This window comes from Borostomias antarcticus, assembly GCF_949987555.1.
Source record: "Borostomias antarcticus genome assembly, chromosome: 10".
Classification (NCBI taxonomy): domain Eukaryota; kingdom Metazoa; phylum Chordata; class Actinopteri; order Stomiiformes; family Stomiidae; genus Borostomias; species Borostomias antarcticus.
The window spans coordinates 18723058-18747908 of NC_140243.1; the positions used below are offsets into that span (position 1 = coordinate 18723058).

Consider the following 24851-nt stretch of genomic DNA (forward strand, 5'->3'; position numbering starts at 1 on the left):
CAGTAATGCTTCTTCCTCCTTTTCTAAATTTAACCATTGTGAAATTCCCCCCAGACCAGCCTGTAGCTGCATGACAGTCAGCACTATTCTACATTTCCATCATACACGCTGGAAACATTTAATTTCTTGTTAATAATCTATATTTCATGTTTCATATCAACACGTGTGCCTTAGTGTAATTTTATATTTTATTTTTGGTTACTTTACAATTAATGTTCTTGTTGCACTGCACTCAGGATGTCATTTGTGTCTGCTCCGTTCCAGCGGCCCTGTGGAGGGAGTCTCTCGCCATGTCCCCCGAGCCCGCCGTCCCAGAGCGCATCGCTGCACTGGCCGGCTCCTGCGTGGTCGTCCCCTGCTCCTTCCAGAGCCCCGCCCCTCACCGGCAGAGGAAGGTGGATGTGAGAGTGAGGTACAGGGGGGGCAGCTTCTCTCTGCGCAGCGTAGCGTTCAACAGCGAGGATGACGACCAGGTGAGCTGGGACTTCCAGGGACGCACGTCCTTGGCGGGGAACGTGGCGGACGGAGACTGTTCGGTGAAGATAGCGAGGGTCACCGCGGAAGACTCCCGTGACTATGAGCTGGCGCTTAAGACGAAAGGGGCGGTATGGGGGAAGCCAAGGAGTTTCCATCTGGCCATTTCAGGTGGGAGGGAATTTAATTGTTTTATTCGTTGTGTCTCATATCATAAATCATGAAAATGTACGTACACTGTATGCTCTAAACATCCCGGTGTTTGGAATAGAGGTGTCGTTACACAGTAATAACAATAACTTTGTATTGAAATGTACTGTATGTTCGGTGTGATCGTCCTCCACATTGACAGACTCCCCAGAACACCCGGAGATCAGTGGTACGGGGTCAGTGACCGAGGGACAGGTGGTGACGCTCAACTGCTCCATCAGCTACTCCTGCCCCTCCCAGCCACCCACGCTCCTCTGGCGCTGGGAGAGAGGGGCTCAGGGGAACGCCAGTGAGTCCGGGGGGCTGGAGGTGCTGCAGCCCCGGGACCAGAGGCCCACGCTGCTGGCCTCTCTGTCTTTCACCGCGTCGTACCGCATTATGCCCAGGGTGAGGTGTGAGGCGGTGTTTCCGGGAGACAGAAGGACGTCCGTGACGAAGGATCTTCAAGTGACCTGTGAGATGCTGCTTTGTTTTTGTTTTCTTATTGCGGTTCTGTTTTTTTTTGTGTTTTTTTTTGCTCAAATCAGTCCCACCGGGCTCCGGCTGTCTATGGGACGTTGTTTCTTGTCTGAATCGGGTCTGCTCGTCTTGGCTTTTATTTAACCCAAAATCATAATCATAACAGCCACTATTCTGTCCCTAAACATCCATGTGCATCCACTCACCAGTATCATGTCGGATTACAGGGTATTTTAAAAAGTAAATAATTACTAAAACAATGTTATGGATAATATTCTATATTTTCATAATGTAATTCGCCTTATTTCATTTAATCTGGAAAGGAGTGAACACTAAGTATACAAGCACATTTACTCACTATGTTGACAATGGCAGTGATCCACAACACTGGCAACTAATCGCTTCTTCTCCAGTCTCTCCAAAAGACGTTGTGGTCCAGGTCCACACCGCGACAGTCAAGGAGGGGGCGAGCGCGTTTCTGGGCTGCTCCTGCAAAGCTGACCCTCCCGTGTCGGAGTATCGCTGGTCCTACACCCAGCAGGGCCACGTGGTGAACCTCCCCCAGCGCACACACATGGTCCGGGTGTACAACGTGACCCGAGACATGAGGGTCCGCTGTTCAGTGCGCAACACGATTGGTCGATCAGAGTCCAAGCCCACAGCTTTGAACGTTCAGTGTAAACCTAACTCCTTCATTACATTTTCAATACGAGATGATTTTTTAACATTCTGCAAAGCTTCTTTATTTGATTCTGCTGCTATTGACAAATCACTACTGTCGGCGACATCCCTCGCATCATCTCTCATCATCGTCTCATTGTCACTTCTTTCCCTCTTCCTTTTTCACCTCTCCTCCAGACAAGCCACTCATCCTCTCTCTGTCCTCCTGTGTGGTGGAGGGGTCGGAGGTGCTGTGTCGGTGTTCGGTGGACTCCAACCCCAAGGCCGCGGTCACCTGGAGCGTTAACGGAAGCGTTCCTCCTAGCAGCTACAACACGTCGGTGACGTCCCTCAACGGGACCCTAACGGCAGTGCTGACGGGCCCCATGGACGCCCTGCTGATGGTGGTGTGTTTTGCCATCAACTCCATAGGCAATGACTCCCTTACCTTGCTGGAAGTAGGGGAAGGTAAGGAGCTTTTACGTAGTTTTACTTGTTTTAATATCTTAATTTTCTTAGTTTGTACTCTTTTTTTTATAGCTTTTATTATATTTTACACTATATTTTAATTTATAATGCTTTTACTTTTGTTGTTTGTTTTAAATCTGTTCTTACTGTGTTTGTAGGATTTATGTTTTTATCCTTCTACTTTTATGTAAATGTTCTGCATTGATTTGTATGAATGGTGCTATATAAATAATTACATTGAGTTCTCGCTGAGTAAATCATCAGTGAGATAATAAGCTGCAGACTTATTGATATGCTATATTATATTAGGTTTACATAGCTTTCCTTTGTTGTCGTTGATTGACAGTGACCAGCTCTGTGCTGTGGAGAGTGATTCCTGCAACTGCGATCTCACTGGTGGTCTTCCTCCTGTCCATGCTCTTTCTGTGTTGCTGTCGCAGGAGGGCTGGAGAGTAAGAAACTGATAACTGCTAAATATTGTTCCTGTCTCTGACATGACCATCCAGCATTGACAGGTGGGGCCCACATGGGAGTCACGCCAATATGTGGGGTCACTGTGGGAACCACTGTGGGAACCGTGGACAAACCCAGTTGGGACCCATATTGGCGTGACTCCCATGTGGGCCCCACCTGTCAATGCTGGCTGGGGCTACTCTATCAAGAAACTGTTAACTGGCAAATATCCTCAAGTCTAAACTCTCTCTCTCTCTCTCTCTCTCTCTCTCTCTCTCTCTCTCTCTCTCTCTCTCTCTCTCTCTCTCCCCCTCTCTCTCTCTCTCTCTCTCCCTCTCTCTCCCTCTCTCTCTCCCTCCCTCTCTCTCTCCCTCTCTCTCTCTCTCTCTCTCTCTCTCTCCTTCGCAGACGTGTCCTGAACTGCAGACCTCCTGCAGTGTACCCTGGGAATCTGGGCATCTATCAGGACCGGATGCCCCTCTACATCAACTGCACCGAGGTCACCCACGTCTACAACAACGGCAGCTACCAGCTTGTTTACCAGAACTGCACCCCTCTCTTTGTCCGTGCTAAACAGGTAGCCTACCCGCACTCGATCACAGAGGAAGAGCTACACTACACTGTCACACATTCAAGAGATTATCCGGTAACACTTTATAATAAGGGTACATTAATAAGCATTAGTTAATGCATTATTAAGCATTAAGTAACAGTTAACTAATGTCTCTATTAACCATTTACTAATGTTATTTATGTTAACTAAGGTTAACTCACCTAACCCTAACCTTAACTAAGGTATAAATTAACATTAGTAACCTAACCCTAAATAAGCAGTTAACAGTTAGCTTATGTTTTTTGTGACCCTTATTGTAAAGTGTGACCGATTATCCTAAGCGTAAGCGTCTTTTCTCCAGACTCGTCAGATGGCGAGGAGAGGTGGAGAGCGGAGAGGGGGAGAGAGGCAAGGAAGGGGGGAGAGAAGAGGGCGAGAGAGAAGAGGCGAGAGGAGAGGAGTTGACAGAGGCGCGAGAGAGACAGGGAGCCCCACCTCCACTGACAACGACACAGCGATCTACCTGGAGATCATCTGAGTTCACTTCTCATGGAAAAGACTCACGACTCACACCTCACATGAGAAGACGCTGTCCACGCACAAGCTGCCTAGCTGACAATGATAATGGTATACTGGTAGGCACTAAGTACACGAATCTGGAGCAGCAGATAACACAATATACCCATTTATAAAAAATTAAAAAGTGCATCATTAGGGGTACAACATCCTCTATTGCAATTAATAGGCTATCATATACTATGGTTATGTATAGACTAACTAATGGTGGTGACAAGTTGTTATGGTGGTATCATTTTCTGTGTAACTGTGTGTTAGTTTTTTCCAATATGGATACATTTGCAGCACTATTAAAATTTAAAAAAAAAAAAAGATGTTTCTCTGCACACTATGCAGTGCTAGCCTAAATGCTGATAACCAAGCCTCGCAGCCACCCTTCACTGTTAATGTGTTAAAATTTGTGAAGCATTAAGCCTGTTGTATCAGCTATGCAATTGTTGAATATTCTAATTCTTTATTTTTGGCAAAATAAATTCAGTGTTTTTTTACATTCAACTCAACAGTATTGTTGTTGTTGTTGTTGCTGTTGTTGTTGTTGTTGTTGTTGTTGTTGTTGTTGTTGTTGTTGTTGTTGCTGTTTTGTTTAATTCCTTCGTGTTCCATATTAATATACAGTTACCGGTACACCGGGACAGGACCCAGTGGAAGTGGCCTACAGTCTGGGTGGGTACTCCAGGAGAACGCTGCATTTTCATTGGGTGCAATCATGGATGTACACATTGTCAAGCGGAAGTCACGTCACATTGTCTGAGAGTGGTTTTGGTGGCAAATTTAGTGTGCACTATTGTCTTTTTTTGGGACATTTTTATAAACCCCAGGGTCGTGAAATATTATGCTACGAAAATAGAGCAATGCAAACAAGCCACTTGTGTAGATCATGTAGGTTAATGTCCCATTTTATAGTAACATTAGTCGCGTACTCCATTGTTTTATAGCTACCCTTAGCTAGCTAACGATAGCTTGCAAATTCTGAAAGCTAACTAAACGTGCAGCCTGTGAAGAGAAGTTCTGCGTTCATGTTCGGGGTCGCTGAAGAGGCGGAATTATTGGAAATTAGTCACTTTTAGTCACTTGCACCTCTTCGAGTTGTCAATTCAACATGCCAGAGATAAAACTCAAACACGTCGTGTCTTGCAGCAGTGAGGACAATGTAAGTTGGCTAACGTCATGACTTTTCTAACTAGCTAGCTAGCCTAGAAGGCTGGTTAAGTTACTCAATAACATTGTAGTGTGCGTGTCTGTACATCTCTTGCCTTGAAATTCATTTGTAAGTTATGCTTAGAAATGCTTGTTTTTGCTGCTAACGTTACTGTAGCATCAGCTTGAGGTTGACGCAATCTTGTTTTGCTGCAGACGCACAAAGCTGACAACTTGCTGAGCTCTGACACCTACAGAAAATGGAAAGCGGCCAGGGCGGGGGAAAAGCAGACCTCCGTTATTCTACAGGTAACGTTACGGCCTGGGTGACACTCACCTGAAGATCATCTCTGGTGTTCAGGTGTTTCATACTGCAGTTTAATTTGTTTCTTTTTTTTTTTCAGTTTGAGAAAGAGGAACAGGTGCACAGCATAGACATAGGAAACGAAGGGTCCGCTTTCATCGAGGTTCTAGTGGGACACTCGACCTCTGTCAAAGATCAGGATTATGAGGTAGGCCTACAACGTAAATTAATGCAGCTTCACCCTTTAGCTTGTGGAATGTGAGACTGTCTGGTATAGAACCCACGCAGCCGGAAAATAGGCCTGTGTGTTTGTTGCTGTTTACCGTCCTTAAAGAGCAACAATACCCCCCCCCCCCCCTACAGGTTCTACTGGTAACATCGTCCTTCATGTCGCCCACGGAAAGCCGGAATAACACCAACAGCAACCGCGTGCGCTTCTTTGGGCCCAACCAGCTGCAGAAGACCACAGCCCAAGAGAAGTGGGATCGGGTGAAGATTGTATGCAGCCAGCCATACAGCAAGGTGACAGGCACTGAGGAGCACAAGAGTTTATGTGTATGTGATGGTAAATCAAAGCACAGCAGGCGATTTGCTAGCATGTTATATGGGAAAAGCTCCCTCTTACATTACCCTTCAATTTCCTCATGTACGAAGTCCCCGTCTGCCTGGCAGTGGTGCTTTCAGTGCTGTTCCTGTGGACCTGTAATACGCCATGTAAATCAATGCTGTTGATAGAACTGGAATCACAAAGAGTTGGCATGTTGTTCTGGTCTTTCCTTCCTTCAGAGCATAGCATATGGAGTGGCCTTTGTGAAGTTCCATTCACCTCCAGACAAAAATGATCCGCCGGCCACGACACCCCCGGTAAGAAGGGCTCAGCCTTGGCTTTGGGCCGCTTTCTGTCATGCTCAATAGGGCTGGGTATCGAATCGAATTTCAAGAATCGATTAGATTCCGATTCACAAGGTTCAGAATCGAATATCACCATTCAATTCGATTCGATTCAATGTCGATTCGGTTAGTGTTACTAAAACCTACTTTTTTTTTCTTTTTTTTTTCTGTAACCTTAATTACATGACTGCCAAGTTATGCAACACATCAATACTAGGGCTGGGTATCGATACTGATTTCCAAAAATGAATGAATGAATGAATCATTGAATGAATGAATGAACTATTCATTCCTTCATTTATTCATTCATTCATTAAATAAAAGATAGATTTTGGGATTCATGAATCTTTTTTTTTAACCCAGCCCTAAATGCTCACACTCAGTGCGAATAGACAGTCTCTGTGTGAGGGGACTGTAGACAGAAGGTCTGTCGCATGTTGTTTCATTGCAAGTCCGTCAGAATCAGTCCTCCTCAAACTTGCGTACACGAGCTGAGACTTGGGCGTGAGATTTGGTCGTGATAAATGCCGAACTTGGAGTGGAATTGACCGTATGCCCAGTTTTCTCCCGTACGATCGCTTAGTAAATGAAGGCCAATGGTTACACAAAGTATCTACCTTCATTCGGTCAATAGTGCAACTGCAAACTGAACAGTGCGAGCATGAGGTGGGCAGTGCACACACCTGTCCATCAAACATTTTAGCTACTGAATCTGTGTCTAAGTGGAAAGATGGTACGACGTGTGGAGTTCTCCTCAGAACAGACCTGTTTGGAGATTTAAAAACAACACCCAAACATTTTGCCTGTGAACTATCAGGAAGTAGAAACAATGCTTATTCATGCTTCCTGCCCCTCTTATTGCTCTGCTTAACTCTCCCTCCTTCTGGTTCCCTCTCCCTCTCTCCCTCCCTCTCACTCCCTCCCTCACTCCCTCTCTCTCACTCACTCCGTCCCTCCCTCTCTCACTCACTCCGTCCCTCCCTCTCTCCCTCTCTCTCACTCCCTCTCTCCCTCCCTCCTTCCCTCACTCCCTCCCTCCCTCCCTCCTTCCCTCCCCCTCTCTCTCTCATTCCCTCTCTCCTTCCCCCACTCTCTCCCTCCCCTCTTCCCTCCCTCCCTCCTTCCCTCCCTCTCTCTCCCTCCCTCCTTTCCTCCCTCTCTCTCACTCCCTCTCTCCCTCCCTCCCTCTCATCCTCTGACAGAAGCTGACGAAACTGGGCCAGTTCAAAGTGAAGGATGAGTCTCCCTCAGCAGGCCCCAGTCTCCAGCCTGGCAGCCTGTTCTTCAGCAGAGACAGCTCCTCCAAGACCAGCCCACCGCTCAAGGGTCAGTCTGCTGTGGGGCTGCTGGCTGGAGGTTGGGAGCTGCAGTAGAGGCACAGCTATAGCTCAGTCTTGCAGTGGATGAATAGATGAACAAGGAAATAATCTGTTTGTAATACAAAGGATGACATCAATGTCAACGTCGTTGACGTTCTTATCAATTAATCGACCATCGTTTGTTAAGGTTAACAGTTATCGATTAATGAAATGCCTTGACATTTGCGACCCCTAATCTTAAAGCTCCTCCTCCTCCTCCAGTCTCTCCTCAGAACGACAAGCTGAGCTACGCAGCGGCGGCGCTGCAGTCCGGCGGCGGTTCTGGCCCGCTCTCCTCCCAGACCTCGGCCCAGACCTCCAGCACCCCCTCCACACAGGTAAGAACCCGGCCCGCTCTCCTCCCAGACCTTCATCACCCCCTCCACACAGATAAGAACCCGCTCTGGCTACAGTCAGATCAGATGGGCCGACTCCTAATGACGACAGAATCGTGTGGTTATCAGGCCGAGACTGTCAAATTGTAGGGTCATCGTTTCCGTTTCTTGAGCTTTGGATAAAAGTGTCTGCTAAAAAAAATGACTGAGATGTAAATGAGTCCTCAGCGACGTAAGCAGACAGATGCAGTGATGCCGGGTTTATTAAATCCCATGGTGACAACAAAACTAACCAACATTGCACATTGTTTTAATTGTAAAACAGATGCAGTATAAACATTTAAAATAATGAATTGCTTGGAGAAAAGGTCAAAATGTTGTTTTGTATGTGTGCCAGCTATATTTTACTTCAAAAGGTTATGCTCTACTGAAAAGTTTACAGCCATATTACTTCACTTCTTGAAAAGACTTCTATATCACCTTGTTCAGCGTCAAGACAAACTGTACCTCCTTCACTTCCTCCCTGGGATAAAAAAAAAATCGATTAATCGATTCTGAATCAAATGATTCAGATTCGATTCATGAATCCCAAAATCGATCTTTTATTTAATGAATAAATTAAGGAATGATTAGTTCATTCATTCATTCAATGATTCATTCATTCATTCATTTTTGGAAATCAGTATCGACACCCAGCCCTAGTATTGATGTGTTGCATAACTTGGCAGTCATGTAATTAAGGTTACAGCAAAAAAAAAAAAAAAAAGTTTAACCGAATCGATTATCGAATCGAATTGAATCGTGATAATCGATTCTGAACCTTGTGAATCGGAATCGAATCAATTCTTGAAATTTGAATCAATACCCAGCCCTACTCGTGTTTCTCAGGCGCCAGTGAAGAGGAAGTTTGAGTTCAGTAAGGAGCGCCAGTCTTCCTCCACCCCTCCCCCCTCGAAGAAACCCAGCCCCCTGGGCTCTCCTGAGGGCAGCACCGCCAGCCCCAGCCCCAAACCCAAACCCCGGCCCAGCACAGTCAGCAACACCAGCCCCAGCTCTGCCAAAGGTGATGGACACCACACACACACACAACTCAACTCAACTCAAATGTTATTTAAAAAGCACATTAACAACAACCGCGGTTGACCAAAGTGCTGTACAGCTCCAAAGCAAAAAAGGTTTTGAGTATACACACACACACACACACACTCACTGACGTACAAGAACTGTGTCACCAGCGCACTCATTTCTACACTCTACACACGAGCAGCTCAGTAAAACTTCTACATCTGTATTTCTCACAGCCTCTGCAGCCCAGAAGGCTCCGGTCAAGAAGAGGGAGAGCCTGTCCAAACCGGAGCCCAAGCCCAAGCCCCCTACACCCAAAGCAGCAGCCGCAGAGCTGGTCCCCCTCAACCGGATCATGGAGGGCGTGGTGTTCGTGCTCAGTGGTTTCCAGAACCCGTTCAGAGCCGACCTGAGGGACAAGGCTCTGGCCATGGGGGCTAAGTACCGGCCGGACTGGACCTCCGACGCCTCCCACCTCATGTGAGTGTCAACCCCACCTCTACAACTGGGATGGATGCACTTTCTGTGATTTGAAGACATTTCCCTGGCTTTTAACTGTTTTACCTCCTATAAATAAACCAAACACTTGTTTTATTATTACTGTAGCTCTGATGCTTAATAAGTGTGTGTGTGTGCGTGTGCGTGCGTGTGTTCGTTTCTCTTTCCTCACACAGTTGTGCCTTTGCCAACACCCCCAAGTACAGCCAAGTGAAGTCAGCAGGGGGCATCATTGTGCGGAAGGACTGGGTGTTAGACTGTCACAAGAGGAAGCAGAAGATCTCCTACAAACGGTAAGAGGAGGAATCTGAATTAGTTCACAAGCGGTGGAGGGAGAGAAAGGGAACCTGACGCTCCAGACGCTTCGTTACCCACAACCACCTGGGAAGTCGTGTCCTTGGAAACTGTTTGGAAAACGGCCAGGCACTTTAAAAAAATTACTTGGCAGGCGATCGGATGAACTATCGGTCTATTACGGGCTAAATTCAATCAGCAGTTGAGTGTGTGTGTGTGTGTGTGTGTGTGTTCATTTTATCAAACAATTCCTTTTCTCAGTTCTCTCGTTCGCTCTCTCTTCTAATGAGAAGGATAGGGCGTTTTAAGGGGGTCAATCAACCGTACGCTCTCTCGCCGGTGCGCTCTCAGTGGCGCTGTCCATTAGCCATGGTGCTGAACCTTTAATCTCTCAAATCATTAAGGGGCGAATTCACTAAAGTGGAATTGCGGCCGCTAATTGCACCATTACATTGCGCGTCAGTTGCTCCAGCTATGTGCTCCGTTGTAAAAACCTATTCACTAAAGACATTGCGCTAATAATATCCCAGCGCAAACACGCCCATTCGGTGTTTGCGGCTGAGTGCAATTTGCTGCAGATATAGGAAATGACTATAAATACTGCGCATACAGCGCATACAACTCGTATGCATATCATATGGATGGCAGACAGAAAAAGAAAGATACGATTTTCAGACAGCGAACTTGAAGGCCTCACAGACGAGGTTCAAAAACATGTCTCACAGCTTTCCGCAAAATAATATCACGACTGCAGCAAAAAATCATATTTGGGGTTTAATTTCCCAATCAGTCAGTGCCATTTGTGTGTGTAAACGCGGAAGACTGCAAACGGAGGTGGAATGATTTGAAAAGACGAACAAAGGAAAAATTTTCATTTTATGTTATGCAAGTTGCAGCACGATGATCTGGCATACTTTTGGGGGAGTGTATAACATTGCCCCACCGGTACGATCTAGGCATCTAAACGGCTTTTCAGGATTCCAAATGTGCACTCAATCACACCGCGCGTCCTGGTGTGAGCCCAGTTGTACGCCGCCTCCAACGTTGGAAGGATTACGCACGGGAGTCATCATCCATGGCTGAAGATGATACCTGCCGTCACCTATGATAGAAAAGCAAAATATTTTCAAGACCATTCAAATAAAAAAAATATTGTGTAGGCTATGTTTTTATTTATTTATACACCGCGGTGGTTCTAGTGTTAAATCAAAAAGTGACCTTCTTCTAAATATTCTCTCACGAACAACATGCCTGGCATTGCGATGCCGAATTCGCCTCGCAACAATCACTGCTGCCATGATCAGCGGAAAGGCTGGCCGCGACACACCCCTTGCGCTTAAATACCACCACGTCTCTGAAAACGCAATTAATTTCACTTTAACTGCGTGAGGCAATTTGCGCCGATCTTTGTGAATTGGGCGGGTTTTGCAATAATGTTCATTTGCATAGAAAGGGGAACATTCTCCGCCCATATTACCTAATTTAAATATCAGCTAATAACTACGGCGCAGAGAAACGCAATGAAGAAGGCAACGCAGTTAACACCGTATTTCACCCTTTGCGAGGGCTTTGTGAATAGCAAACATTATTTTTGACTTATTTGCACAGGCTTTGCGTCAGGAAAAGCTGTGCAATTCTTTAGTGAATTCGCCCCTAATAGTTCCAACAGCATATTCAATAATTAAAAAAAAAGACCACTTATTACACAATGAGAGTGAGGCCTCTTGTACATCCGATAGGTTGTGGCTGTTCGAACTGGTGCTGACGGTGCTGCAGCGCCCTCTATTGACAAGAAACACGTGTATCTGAACATTTGTTTTAAATTGCGAAGAAAGAGTCATTCAGATATTAGGCTTTATTAAAAACAAGTTGCTTAACATGTGCGAATTCCATTTATTGAGAATGCATTACCAATTGGCAAGGACGAGATTAGAACCAGCTATGATTTAAAGGCAACTGACCTTACACGTGCGGCCGCTAACACGTCTGCTGCGCTAGCAAGGCACTGGCATGTTTCACACGTCGCTATGCAATTTCTGCACACATTACAAGAGTACGTACGTACGTTCATCTATGATTTTACCAAACTGTCATGTGTAGTGTTGGTGTCGCATATGTGAGGCGCATCTAACCTGTAGTGTTGCCGTCACGCACACGATGCGCAATACGTGTAAACAACATGTGCACAGCGTCTGCGTGACAGGTACGTTACAGCTATGAGACGTCTGTCTCTCCATTGTTTGTCAATGGAAATTATACACGTGCGTTTTGACGTTTGATGTCATCGCGTCTTCTTAAGTAGGCGCAAATCAAGCGTTTCAGTATGGTGTGCTGGCACTAATCACACCCCATAGCGTGCGTGCGTGCGTGCGTGCGCGTGAGAGAGAAAGAGATTTAGTGAGGGCAGTTGTGTGTGTGTGTGTGTGTGTGAAGTGAGGGCAGCTGAGTGTGAGTGAGAGAAGTGAGGGTGTGTGTGTGTGTGTGTGTGTGTGTGTGTGTGTGTGTGTGTGTGCCTGCATACCTTCCTCAGATACCGGGGATACAGCGTTCATCAATGTCACTTTAATCCCAGCCGATCAATCAGGTGGAAGCACTGGCTGGATCAACACTACAACAATAACAATAAACGGGAGAGGAGAAGTTAATTAGGTTGGTGTTGGAGAACACATGCCTTTTAAGATATGACTAACTGAGGTTATGATGAATGTTTCCAGTTAGCTAGGGGATGTACCGCACCTGTAGCTGTGATGCACGGAACCGCTCTGAATACTGTTGATTGCGCACTGATTCCGTATTGTAGCAATCAAACAACCCTGGCGCAGGAAAGCCCACGCCTCTGACGCACGACCGTAGACTTGTTCACCATCTGTCTAAACGCTACCAGCCATCACAACTGCCTTTCCCACCGATGCTGGCTTCAGACCCGACCTCCTGACCAAGGCTTCTAAACCCGTGTTGGGCCATGAGCCCTAACAGATGATATCCGCTGTGATCATATGTTCCACTCAGCTTCAGCACTTTAATAAGTTGCTGAATGACCACATCAAGGCCTCTCCTCAGTCCAAATCATTGTGGACTGAATAATGAATGGTTGATGGATTCAAATATGGTCAGTCAAAGTGAGGCCTAAAATAATTGGAATGTTTTTTTTATTTATTTTTTATCTAGGTCTGCAATTTATTTTAATTTTATTATTATTGCAATTCACCTGAGGTCAAAGCACAGTCACAACGTCGATGTTTCTTTCCCGAGCCTTGCTCCATGGCTGGGGGCTGATGTCCCTGAGCGCTTAATGTCAAAACAGTCACAAACAATAAACTCATCACTAGGCTGCCAAGTGAAGCAGCCCACCAGATCATTAATTAGGCCTATTGTTCTGTGATAAGGAAGTGGAAATGAAATGCATAATTTTGGGTTATGCGTGCCAATCGAGCCATCAGCCCACAATGCTTTTTTGCTACATTAACATCACCATTCTTCACTGGGACATGAAGGCACACACGAAACAAGGGCTTGGCTGTAGTTAACGCGTGTGCGTGCATGTGACTCGCCTCTCTGCCCGAAAGGCCCAACAGGTCTGTCTTTTACGTGGACCCCAGGAAGGATAGTCTTCACCTAATAGGGATCCGTTTAAACAAAATAAACCAATAAACTACGCTCAGTTGCCACTTTATTAGGTACACCTGCTTGTTGACGCAAATAGCCTGCTCCTCCAAACGACCAATCATGTGGCTGCAACTCAAATATTATAAAGCATGTAGACATGAAGAGGTTTAGCTGTTGTTCGACCAAATCATTTAGTTGTTGTTCCATCCCTCCATCCATCCATCCATCCCTCCATCCATCCATCCATCCCTCCTTGTTCCTGCCTAGGCACAGTTTTCTGTTTGTCCCTCTCGTTGAGTGTTAAGCTCTGATTATGTATTCCTTATTTAAAAGCTGCATCTGCCACAGGTAATTAAAAAGACCACTTCCTTTGAAGATAACAAGTGCCCAAACAAGCACTTGTTCTCTCTGTCCCAACCTTGTGGCGCATGTGTACACGCATCCACACATGCACACACACACATGCACACAGGCCGTAACTGTGTGCAAATGCTGAGCATCGCACAACCACTAATATGGATCTGTGCCTTTTAAATCGCATAGATGAATCCAATAGCAAATTTCCATGCACTATATGAGCACTTGAATGCTCCTTCAGTCGGTCAGGCTTTTTGCTTGTCACTCACAGGGATGCAGCAATCAGAGGCAATGCATGTAGGCACGGAGGGGGGTTCGGAAACAGGATGAGGAACACACACTCACTCACTCACACACACACACACACACTGATGTTTTCCTCTAGTGGCACTAAGATGGCCCAGCACAATGGGACTAAATGAATAAACAAACTTCTCATTAGTACATCGGAGTGCTTGATTTAACTATTGCCCCACCGGTACGATCTAGGCATCTCCCACCTGGCAATCCTGGAGGTAGCGTTAATCTGTAGCGCACGCAGGACGAAGAGACGCGGCACAGAAGTGCTGCTCAGAAGCACATGGATTTGTGATGGAGAGCGGGACCTGTACCTGTAAACCCTGTACCGTACCATCAATCAGACTCTCCAGCCTTTTCATAATTGGAATTAGGGCATATGGCGTTCCACCACCACTCCCCCATAGGCCTAGATGGAACTAAGCGTACAGTACCTGCGATAAATCATTTCAATGGATACCGTAGAAATTGTGGTCTTATCGACTTATTGAATGTGATCTGGTGAAGGTTATGGTTTACATGTACAGTAAGTGGCCAGACAAGACATTCAATATTCTACTGTAGCCTGGCAGATTTAATCTGAAAGGGATATTGCCTGTGGCTACCTCTACAATTTCTGGATCATGTTCCCTGGAGATCAATACATTATCAATTTATCTCCATTTTGACCTTTAGTCTGCCTGTGTAGTTTCACCTGAATGAATAATCACATTGATTACTCACATGTTCTTTGAGTAAGTGGACATTGACTTAAGAGGGATATGAGTCGGTCTGATGTACAAAGTGAATGCGGTTTGCCTGTTTTGAGTTTCTTGTCTGCCTCTGAAGAAAAGTAATCAAATTATTCAAACAGAAAAGTGGGTGGTTGGTTCCTAGTGCATTTAAAGTTACACTGAGGATAATCCAAGTGATGGGTTGATGATGCCAGGCTGTACGATGGAGCTTCCCACCCAGTAAATATCTTATCATGATCACGATCACTATCGTGTGGTAAACTTGATACGGCTGTGCCAGTTCTCAGTCCAATATGGTGTGTGTGTGTGTGTGTCTCCCCCCCTGCTTTTTTCATTTTCCAATTTCAACAGCGCTGTAGGGATTTGTGTAATGCACTGTAAGCGCAGGCCAGTGAATCTCCGTTTGGGAAGCGATGATTATACTTTATGGCGTTCCTCAACAGCTCCTCACTGATAACCTCTCAACGACTCGTGGGGGCTCAGAGGAGCGTGTGTGAGAGGAATATATTTTGTGTGGGTCTGTGTGAGAGACCTCTCTCTGGGATGAAGATACCGTTAAGTTGAGCAAGGTTGATGCCTCCCAGTGCAAAACGCACCTCTTTGCTCTTGTAGGCGAATGGTTATATTAATTGGTAATATTAATTTACACAAATAAAAAAAGACAACTCTGGACTTGTCTGTCTGATCCTAGGTCTCCTATACTATTTGCCCCACTATTTTAAGACTATATTTATTTGCCCAGGGACTGCGGGTGGAAATTATACTATTTGCCCCACTATTTTAAGACTGTATATTTATTTGCCCAGGGTGGAAATTAGCTGTTTAGCTATAACCTTGTGCAGAGCATCTCACCCTGTTTTATAGGGTTAATGTCTATTGTCCCCGTCTTAAAAATAAATAAAAATCAATCAATCAAAAATCAATCAATCAGGTACCTGATGGACGGAGCAGAGTCCAGCTCGGAGGAGAGTGAGGTCGAGGAGGATGAAGGGAGTGAGGAGGAGAGGAAGAGGAGGGTAAGAACTAGCTCAAACCAGGAAATATTACAGCAACACAGCCTCCAATGGTCCTAGGATATTGCGAGTCAGAGCATTAAACACTTCTTCCACTGTTCCATTCCACTCCTCTGTCTGACAGACTCCACAAAAGCAGGAGAGACAAGCCACGCCCAGAAAGACGCCGATGAAGAGAGAGGAAGAGGATCCATACGGCGGCTCAACAGACGCCGATGAACCAGGTTGACGACACACACCTGCGCCCTGGCGCAACCTCACCTGTCTGATGCTCGTCGGCCATTTTGCTCCAGGGTGTTAAGTTAACCTCAAGCTTTGATCAGATTTGAGCCGATGCTAAACCCTGACCCCCATGGAGCTCCTGATCCCCAGTCATATCATGGAAGGGCTGGTCTCTCTCCAGACTCAAATATTACGTTGAATCTCTGCGCTCCGCATACTACAGTATATAATAGAGTCTGTGCCACTTCGCCGCCCAAGCTGGTGTTCTGAGGGCGTTGACAGTTCAAAATTGAAAGAGTGACAGGTCGTAGCAGCGAATGAGAGACTCTAGCCCAGGTTAGATGGGCGGGGCATATCTATGGATGGGAACGCCTGATCGCGAAAGCCGTTACTGATTGGTGTCGCAGGGATTCCTGCGAAGCCAATGAATTGCCAGGATTTGAGCACCAGATTTTTGTATGAAGTGTCCCAGACCCATAGAGAGATCTGCAGCATGCAGTAACGTAGTTAGCGTAGCGTACGTAGTGCATCAGCGAAAGAACTCTCATGGGTCTGGCGTTGAGACTGAGGAAGGGTCAACTGCTGAACAGCTTGTAGGGCCTGCTCAGCAGCTGCTCAAATAATGCACCACTAACTTATATCACCAACTGTTGTTTACTTGTAAAACCTCAGCAGCAGCAGAGCTCAACTACACTACTGACCACAAGTGGCTTAAAAGGCCTGTCCAACAGCCATGTCAAGGTGACAGAAGTCATCATTTCAGTCTTAAGTTTGTTGAGGAGATTGGCGATTTAAAAAACAAACCTAAATCTATGAACAACAGCATTTACATTGTGACTGAAAGCTTTTTGTGAAGGCTGGATTAGCTGTGTAGTATTGGTCTGTCCTTTTCACAGGGCTCAGTTTTAGGCTGTTGTCCTGATTTGTCCAGAGATGTTGTCTGGTTGGGGGAGCTGTTGAGCCAATGGCCAGATTTGTGGTTAATCTCAGACAGAGTCTGTCTGTCTGTCTCTGTCTGTCTGTCTGTCTGTCTGTCTGTCTCTCTCTCTCTCTCTCTCTCTCTCTCTCTGTCTCTCTCTCTGTCTCTCTCTCTGTCTCTCTCTCTCTCTCTCTCTCTCTCTGTCAATGTCATGTCATTTTATTTCTATAGCACCATTCATACAAATCAATGTAGGACAGTGCTTTACATAAAAAGAGATGGATAAAAACATAAATCATGTAAACACAATGAGAATATATTTAAAAGAAACAATAAAATTAAGAATTACAATAAAAAAAATAAAAATAAAAATATGTGTGTGTGTATATATATATATATATCAATCAATCAATCAATCAAAGCTTTATTTGTATAGCGCATTTCATACCCAGAGGCAACACAATGCGCTTTGCAGAGAACAAGGGAGGTGGGCATACGACCCATATATATATATATATATACACACACACACACACGTGTTCCTCTGCCCCCCTTCCCTCCCTCCCTTGGAAGTTGAGGGCAATTTGTTTGAAGTGCAGTGAAAAGCCGCTAGCCTCGGGCCCTCGAGCTGCATCAGTCAATTAGATGACCAGGGTGCACCTGAGGGCCGCAGAGAGAAGATTGGGGAGGAGGTGAAGTGGACAGATCCCTCAAGAGGAGAGTGCAGGAGGAAAGAGAGAGAGAGAGAGGAGCCAGAGAGAGAATGACAGTCGAGATAAAAGCAAGTGTGTATTCACACCAAATACAGCGAGGACCTGTCGGAAAAAACCCACAGCAGCAATCTTTTTGAATAGCTTTTTTTTCTGGTTCTATTGTACCCCCAGAGTCTTAATGTTCTGATAGTCACCATTTCTTTCCGGAAACATCCGAGTAACCCCTTCCTAACAGCGCCCTATCAACATGGCGGCTTACACTAGCAAGCAAGTTAGTCTGACATTGTTGGTCTGTTAGCGTTAGCGTTACCCATTTTCTCTGTGGAACAAGAGTGTTTCCAGAAAAGCCTTAGAGTACTAGGGCTGTCAAAAAAATTTGAAGTTCGGAAAAAAAATTTTTTTTTAAAGCAGTTTGAACCTAAATTTGAGAGTTCGAATATTGTAATATTAATAAATAATATTATTCATCAAAAATGATGCAGCGATTTACATTAATAACCGAACATTTATAGGCTATAATTTATTTACGGGCAATAATCCAATACTCCAGACCCAGCACCTTATCGAAAGATGAAAGTTAACACCTCAGCGAGGGGTAACAGTGTTACACAGTACAATATTACAGTACAGTACAATATTACAGTCAAGGGTCATTTTATTAGGCTATTATATTCATGAAAAAACTTTATAAATAAATAAATAAATACATTTTTAATGTATAAATTTGAATATCGTTCGAACTCTAATAAATTAATTTGAATATATTCAAACTCAATTTCATGGCACTTTTGACAGCCCTACAGAGTAAATTAAGGTCCAGTAACAGGGGTATGAAGAGAGAGGTGTAGGACAGGGTGAGCGAGCGACTGAGAGGAAGAGAAGGAGAGAGGCCTGTGAAAAGGACAGGGAAGAGAAGGACGCAGGTCTTGGGGAAAGCGCGGGGGGGACTGAAGCTCTTGGCGCAAAGTGAGCAATTTCTGTAAAGGGGACTTGTGCATGATTCTAATTTCTATGTTAATGCCAGGCCAGGTGTAATTAGCGAGGCGTGTCGACACGCTCGCATGCCGATGGCTCGCATCCCATTATGGATGAACAGCGGATGATTCGCTGGGAAGGGGGGCATCTCAATAGTTCACAGCAGCCTTGCATCTGGGCTGCACACGGACCTCTGCACAGCATTGACAGGTGGAATCCCTCAGGGCTGTGAGATCGCTCCTGTCAAGTTCTGTCAGGTGGGCTCAGAGGACACTGAGGTAGCCTCTCGAAATGCCACCCCCCCCCCCGGTCATCCACTGTTACGTGGCCTGGTTATATGGCCTTGTGGGAAGTATTAAGCCTGACTTAAAGGGACTCAATGCAGTTTCAGGAAGGTGGTCCCGGAAAATTGTGTATCACGTGTCTTCTGGCACGAGGCGTGTGAGCATTGTGGTGACGTTTCACACATACAGTATTCTGCACTGTACATTGCAGTGTGAAGCCTAGCCTTGTAGCTAGAAGTACTGTAGGGCCCACCCCATGGTCCTGGACCAACCAGAGGTTTCTATATCCATGAGCCAATTGGCAAGGCAGGCAAGGCAAGTTTATTTGTACAGCACATTTCAGCAACAAGGCAATTCAAAGTGCTTTACATGAGACATTAAAAACATCAAGACAAAATGCAAGAAACACATAAAAGGTCATATAAAATGAAATGCCAAAAAAGGACATTTAAAACAAAATGCAAGAAAAATAAAATACAGGAATAAAAGTTAGTGTATGAATGAATAATTGGAAGCATTTTTTTGTGCAGTGCGATGCAATGAAGCTACATGGATGACTGCCAGGGGCCTCGGTGTGACTGTTCCCTGGGCTATAAATCAAGGATAAGGATTTGATTCAGTCTGAAAATGAATTTGAGAGTTATGAAAAGACCACAGCAATGGTGTTTCCAGTGTGATATACTGTACAACAGCTGATACCGTTTTTAAGATGAAGCCGGCTCACACGTTGTCTGTGGCTGATATATACACTGATGCATACATACAGGGGTGAAAATTAACTTTTTGGCTCACGGTGAGTCACCTGCCAAGGGGACTGTAGATGAAAATGTAATTATTATTTAATTATTTTTTTCAGATAGCCTTCCCAAATCTAGTCGCCAATTGGAAATTTTACCTGCATTTGGCCGGTGGCAGGTGTTCATTTTCAGCCCTGCTATACATACAATAGACACTGGCATATACATTGTCACAGATGTTACATTATGAACCATAATGTGATACACCAAACACCTCTCTTATGTCCCCCACAGAGGACGAGTCGGGCATGGACACGGAGGACGAGCTGAAGAGGTAACAACCTTTTTATTAACACAACGGGTCACGTCGTGAACACCAGACCGAGGCGAGAGGCAAACCAATGTTCTTCTCTTCTTTTCACTCAACACCGCTGACGCGTTAATCACACAACATTGTTATTTTCCCGCCGAGCCCTCAATCGTTCCCCCTCATCGTGCGTCTGGGGGCGCAGTGACAGGCGCCGGCGGGGGGGGGGGGGGGGGGGAGAGAGAGAGATCACTCTCGTTGAAATTCATTAGCAGCTCGCTGTCTGTGGTGCTGAATGGAATCGGACTGCCCGGTTTGTTTTATGACCGGTGTTCTTTTTCGGGGTGGTGGCCCTTCTGTGTGACCTATCTACTGTAAATCAAAATCCACGCGCACAGCAGCCAAGGCCTGTTCTGAGTGGGGGCGTTCACAGTGGTGATTGGGGGTGGGGTGTGTGTGTAAGTAAGTAAAGTTTATTTATATAGCACCTTTCAAGATACACAATCACAAGGTGCTTTACAATACAATTTAACATAGTGGCAGACAATTAAAACAACCGCATACCGATTAAGACAAGTGCAACATACGTGTACAGAATAGCCTTTGTCTGGTGGTACTGTGTTGTTATCTCTGATCACTGTATTTTGAAGTCAAAGGGCTGCATGGTATTTTTTTCTTCACCGGCAGATGATTGATCAGTAGCTCTACTCTTCTGAAGAGCAGTCCTTTGTTCCTCTTCTCCGTCAGGGTGGAGAGCGAGAGCAGGCGGAAGAAAGGAGAGGAAGAGAGTAAAGGAGGGAAGGACGAGGACCTGTACGGGGGGTCGACCGACGAGAATACGGACGCTGAGGCAGAGGAGGACAAGCCCATCCCTGAGCTGCCTGGTCCGTCCTGTCTGTCTCTGTTTCTCTGACCGTCTTTCTGACTGTGTGTCTGTCCCTCTGACTGTCTGTCCCTCAGTCTGTCTGTCTGTCTCTCTGACTGTCTCTGTCTTCCTCTCTGACTGTTTGACTGTCTATACGTCTCACCCTCTGACTGTCTTGTCTGTCCCTCTGTCTCTCTCTCTCTCTCTCTCTCTGACTGTCTCTCTGACTGACTTGACTGTCTGTATGTCTTCAGAATGCCCCTGTCCGTATATCCCTCTGTCTTTTGATCTGACCCCGCCCCTCTGTCTGTCCCTCTTTCTAACAGCGTATGCCTGCCTTTTAGCATAATAACCTCATAATAATACCTCTCTATCAGTCTCTTACATGTAGATCCTGCCTGTCTATTGGTTTGACCTTGCTACTTGAATGGAGTTTATCTTGTCTTTTTGTTGTCATTTAGCAGACCATTTTAATTTTGTTGTCATTAGCAGACTTACAATAAGTTAATTTGTCTATAGTAGGTGAACCGACTACATCCCAGCCTTCATCAGTAAAGCCTTAAATAAGAACAGGTGACATCAGCAGTCACAGTGCCAGATCACACACATACACATGATGTGAGGTTTAGGGTTTGGGCGTGGGGGGCGGCCCACTGGATACGAACCTGAGTTAGGGTAAGAGAGATATAGTAGGGAATTTATAATTGTTTAACATTTTTTTCTCTCTTTAATCCTTTTTCTAAGAACTGCAATGATTTGTTGATGTGTATGGAGTCCTGTTCTCAGCTTTCACTCGCTGTGTCCCGTGTGCTCCTCACCCTCAGACTTCCTGTCTGGGAAGAGGTTCTTCCTGTACGGCGCCTTCCCCAACAACGAGAGACGCCTGCTCCTGCGGTATATTACTGCCTTCAACGGGTGAGGAGAACAGGGGGAGGGAGGGAGTGAGTCAGTCAGTCAGTGACTCAGTCTGTGAATTTGAAAGGAGGAAAATGCAATTTGTTAAGTGATGGATCTGACGATTAAAGTACTTATGTGTAAATTGTATCTTTGATGTCTTTACTGATGTTCTTGGTAGAAATGGTGAAAGAACCTCTCTTTAAATTAGTCTCTCTCTCTCTCTCTCTCTCTCTCTCTCTATCTCTCTCTCTCCTCCTCTTTCCGTCATCGCTTCTTTGTCCAGAGCGGTGGAAGACTACATGAGTGAGAAGGTCCAGTTTGTGGTGACCAGCGAGGGATGGCATGACTCCTTCGAAGACGTGAGTACGACGTCACACTTTTGTCCTTATCGCTTGTCCCTGTCCCTGTCTCCGGCCGCCTTTACGTCCTCTGAGCGCTCAAACCAGAACACCGGAGTGTACCGTACACACCCACGCACTCAAACCAGAACCCCGGAGTGTACCGGACACACCCACGCAAATTCATTCAAAGCTTTAGGTCTTCATTGAAGAGGACGAGCTAATAATAGGTGATAGGCACACGGTAAAGAGTTCCTGTCTCCTCTATAATCTACCCCCAGGGAAAATAAGACCAATCATCCCAATAAAATAAAACGGAATTACCCTCCAGGCAATTGTCCTGAGTGAAGTACAGTAAGCGGTCGATTTCAAGATTCAAGATTCCTTTATTCGTCACATGCAATATACGGTGTACAGTCACAGTGAAATGTTACTGCCTATGGGGGGCATGGGTGAGTTATGTAAATGCTATAGTGGTAATAAATAAAATCCCGGGGGGGGGTGTTAGATAGTGATTCAGGAGCTGGATGTCTAGGTAGGTTCACTGTCCAAACTCTTTCCCAATGAATTTGTGCCTGCGGCTATTCGGGCCCCGAATAGGGGCGTGGCCACATGCCCTGTTTAATGGAGTGTCTGTGGGGAACATTTGCGCGGCGGCGACTTGGTCGTCACCGTCTCCTTTTGTCCGCTACTATATTTTGTCCGTGTCGTCTGTCTCGATGGCATCGTCTGCCGGGCACGGCTGCCAGCGGGAGTCAGCGTCAGACAGGAAGCGTCTTTTGGCCCGGGGGCGGGACCGTCGGGTGAGCGGCGTCCATCTCTGTCCCTTTTTGGGTCTGCACTTAACCTGCTAGTCTAGATATGGAGTCAGAGCACTTAACCTCCCAGTCTAGATATGGAGTCAGAGCACTTAACCTGCTAGTCTAGATATGGAGTCAGAGCTGGCGAGTCGCACATCTGGGACTCTCTCAGATCGCGTCGTGAGCGGTTCACGCGACACAACCTGCGCTCACTCGAGCGAGCTACAGTTTGACTTCCTGTGTTGAGTCGTCTACAAATGCCTGAGCTTCCTTTGCCGTTTGCCTGACCAATCAGTAGTCTGCAGTGTTTCCACATCAACTTTTGGCTCAATTTGGTTCGCTTGGGTCCTCGAAGGAGGTTCCAAGTGTACGGAAAAAGGCACATCTCGTTCCAAAGAAGTGAGTCAAGTCGAGTTGTGCCTTTTTGTGTCTTGCTTGGACAACTTCCCTCCACTGCAGAAGTAAAATTAAACTATGTGTTATGCAACGGAGATAACAAGGGTCATTTCCTTATTTTCTGTGCATATTTTCCCCTCAGTCCTGGCTGTGAGCTGGTTTATATATGCATCACACACACCCACACGTTTATAGTATGTGAGACAGAGACAACTAAGGAGAATTGGGTTCCTCTCCACATTCATTAGGAATTGCATCCTCTCCCTTTGACCTCTCTCAACCTCACCTCCTCTCTCTCTCTCTCTCTCTCTCTCTCTCTCTCTCACTCTCTCTCTCTCACTGGCTTTCTGAGGCTAGTTAAGCCATACATCCCTGGCCCTGGTATGATTGTGTAATTTTAAACGGTGCACTTTTATATTCAGTATTGTTTGTATGTATTGTCCATTTTTATTTTATATTATTTTTATATACTGTAAAGCACTTTGGTGCAACTTCGGTTGATTTTAAATGTGCTATATAAATAAAGTTGACCTCTCTCTCTCTCTCTCTCTCCCTCTCTCTCTCTCTCTCTCTCTCTCTCTCTCTCTGTTTCTCTGTGTCCTCCACAGGCGCTGATGGAGAATGGCAATCTGAGCTTCGTCAAGCCCACCTGGATATTTGCCATCAACGACCGTCAGAAGATGCTGCCTTATCAGCCCTACACTGTAGTGCCATAACTTAGAGCACATCACACGCACACACACACACTCTCTCAGCGGACAAAAAAACATGAAAGCCATAGACACTATCTCCCTCCGACACCTTGATTCACTCATCCAAGTTAAATTAAACACCAGCCCAACTTGTGTGGCTCTTGTCGTTTGGTACAGATGCCTTAAGCAGACTTGGTGTGGTCTAGGTAGTTCCACGTGCTCGTCTGATCTCTAGCCAAACGGAGAGCCAGGTGGAAGATGCCAGAGACAGTGTTCATAAACAGTGCTCAACACTCAACACATTTAGACACATTTAGGGAGCACAGTCCCCCTTGAAGGGGCATTTCAAAATCAGTTTGTCTTCCCCACTCTCTTTTCTTTGGCTTCTAGCACCTCAGGGACTGTCTGGAAACTTACTGTCTCTGTAGCCATGGATGAATTTTAAAAAAATGGCAATAATGACCAAGTTAAGGTGCTGGTTATTTAAGGTCACTGCCGTTCGAAGCAGCGGGCAGTGATGGGCGGGGAAGGAAAGGACTTCCGGGTCAGGTCCGGTCAGGTCGCTCGTCTAAATTGTAAATCGTGAAGACTAGGGATTTGGTTGGCTTTAGTTTCAATGTATCTTTTTTAAATGCAGTTGTTTAAATTCAGTTATTTGGGAATAGATGGCACGGCAGGCTAGTCGTTTGATGTGTTTGTGTATTTTATATGTAGACTTTGAATTACTATTGTACTTTTGTTTTATTGATGTTTGCCGTTAGACGATGCTGAAACGCTCAGTCAGCAGGTGTGGGGACAGAATACTTTTTTTTGCTTTGCTACTGTTTTGAAAATGTCTTGTGAGCATTGCTGCTCAGTGTCCCTAACAGTTTCTTAGCCTTGTGTTAGAAACATGTTTTTTTTCTTAATAAAGTGAATGGATTTTAAAAAATCAAGTTGATATCTCTTGTATATATTATCTTCT

General features: G+C 45.6%; 2 protein-coding genes across 3 annotated transcripts; both read left to right on the plus strand.

The window, feature by feature from the left end:
* Positions 1 to 290: 290 nt before the first annotated feature.
* LOC311314221 (B-cell receptor CD22) lies at positions 291 to 3893 on the plus strand (the record flags this gene model as incomplete). Its single annotated transcript, XM_084444558.1, has 7 exons — positions 291 to 645; positions 827 to 1138; positions 1557 to 1820; positions 2023 to 2271; positions 2712 to 2723; positions 3162 to 3301; positions 3864 to 3893. 7 exons carry the CDS (start codon positions 291 to 293, stop codon positions 3891 to 3893), a joined length of 1362 nt encoding a protein of 453 aa, XP_084300684.1.
* Positions 3894 to 4623: 730 nt separating this feature from the next.
* xrcc1 (X-ray repair complementing defective repair in Chinese hamster cells 1) lies at positions 4624 to 24796 on the plus strand. Of its 2 annotated transcripts, none has more exons than XM_084444009.1 (17): positions 4624 to 5003; positions 5207 to 5299; positions 5395 to 5502; positions 5658 to 5816; positions 6081 to 6158; positions 7388 to 7511; positions 7766 to 7881; positions 8767 to 8941; positions 9180 to 9423; positions 9618 to 9734; positions 15661 to 15745; positions 15867 to 15966; positions 19887 to 19926; positions 20647 to 20783; positions 21589 to 21679; positions 21945 to 22024; positions 23804 to 24796. In XM_084444009.1, exons 1-17 carry the CDS (start codon positions 4953 to 4955, stop codon positions 23914 to 23916), a joined length of 1911 nt encoding a protein of 636 aa, XP_084300135.1. In that variant the 5' UTR covers positions 4624 to 4952; the 3' UTR covers positions 23917 to 24796. The 2 variants fall into 2 exon arrangements, with proteins under 2 accessions (XP_084300135.1, XP_084300136.1); XM_084444010.1 differs by having other exon boundaries at positions 21945 to 22020.
* Positions 24797 to 24851: the final 55 nt, after the last annotated feature.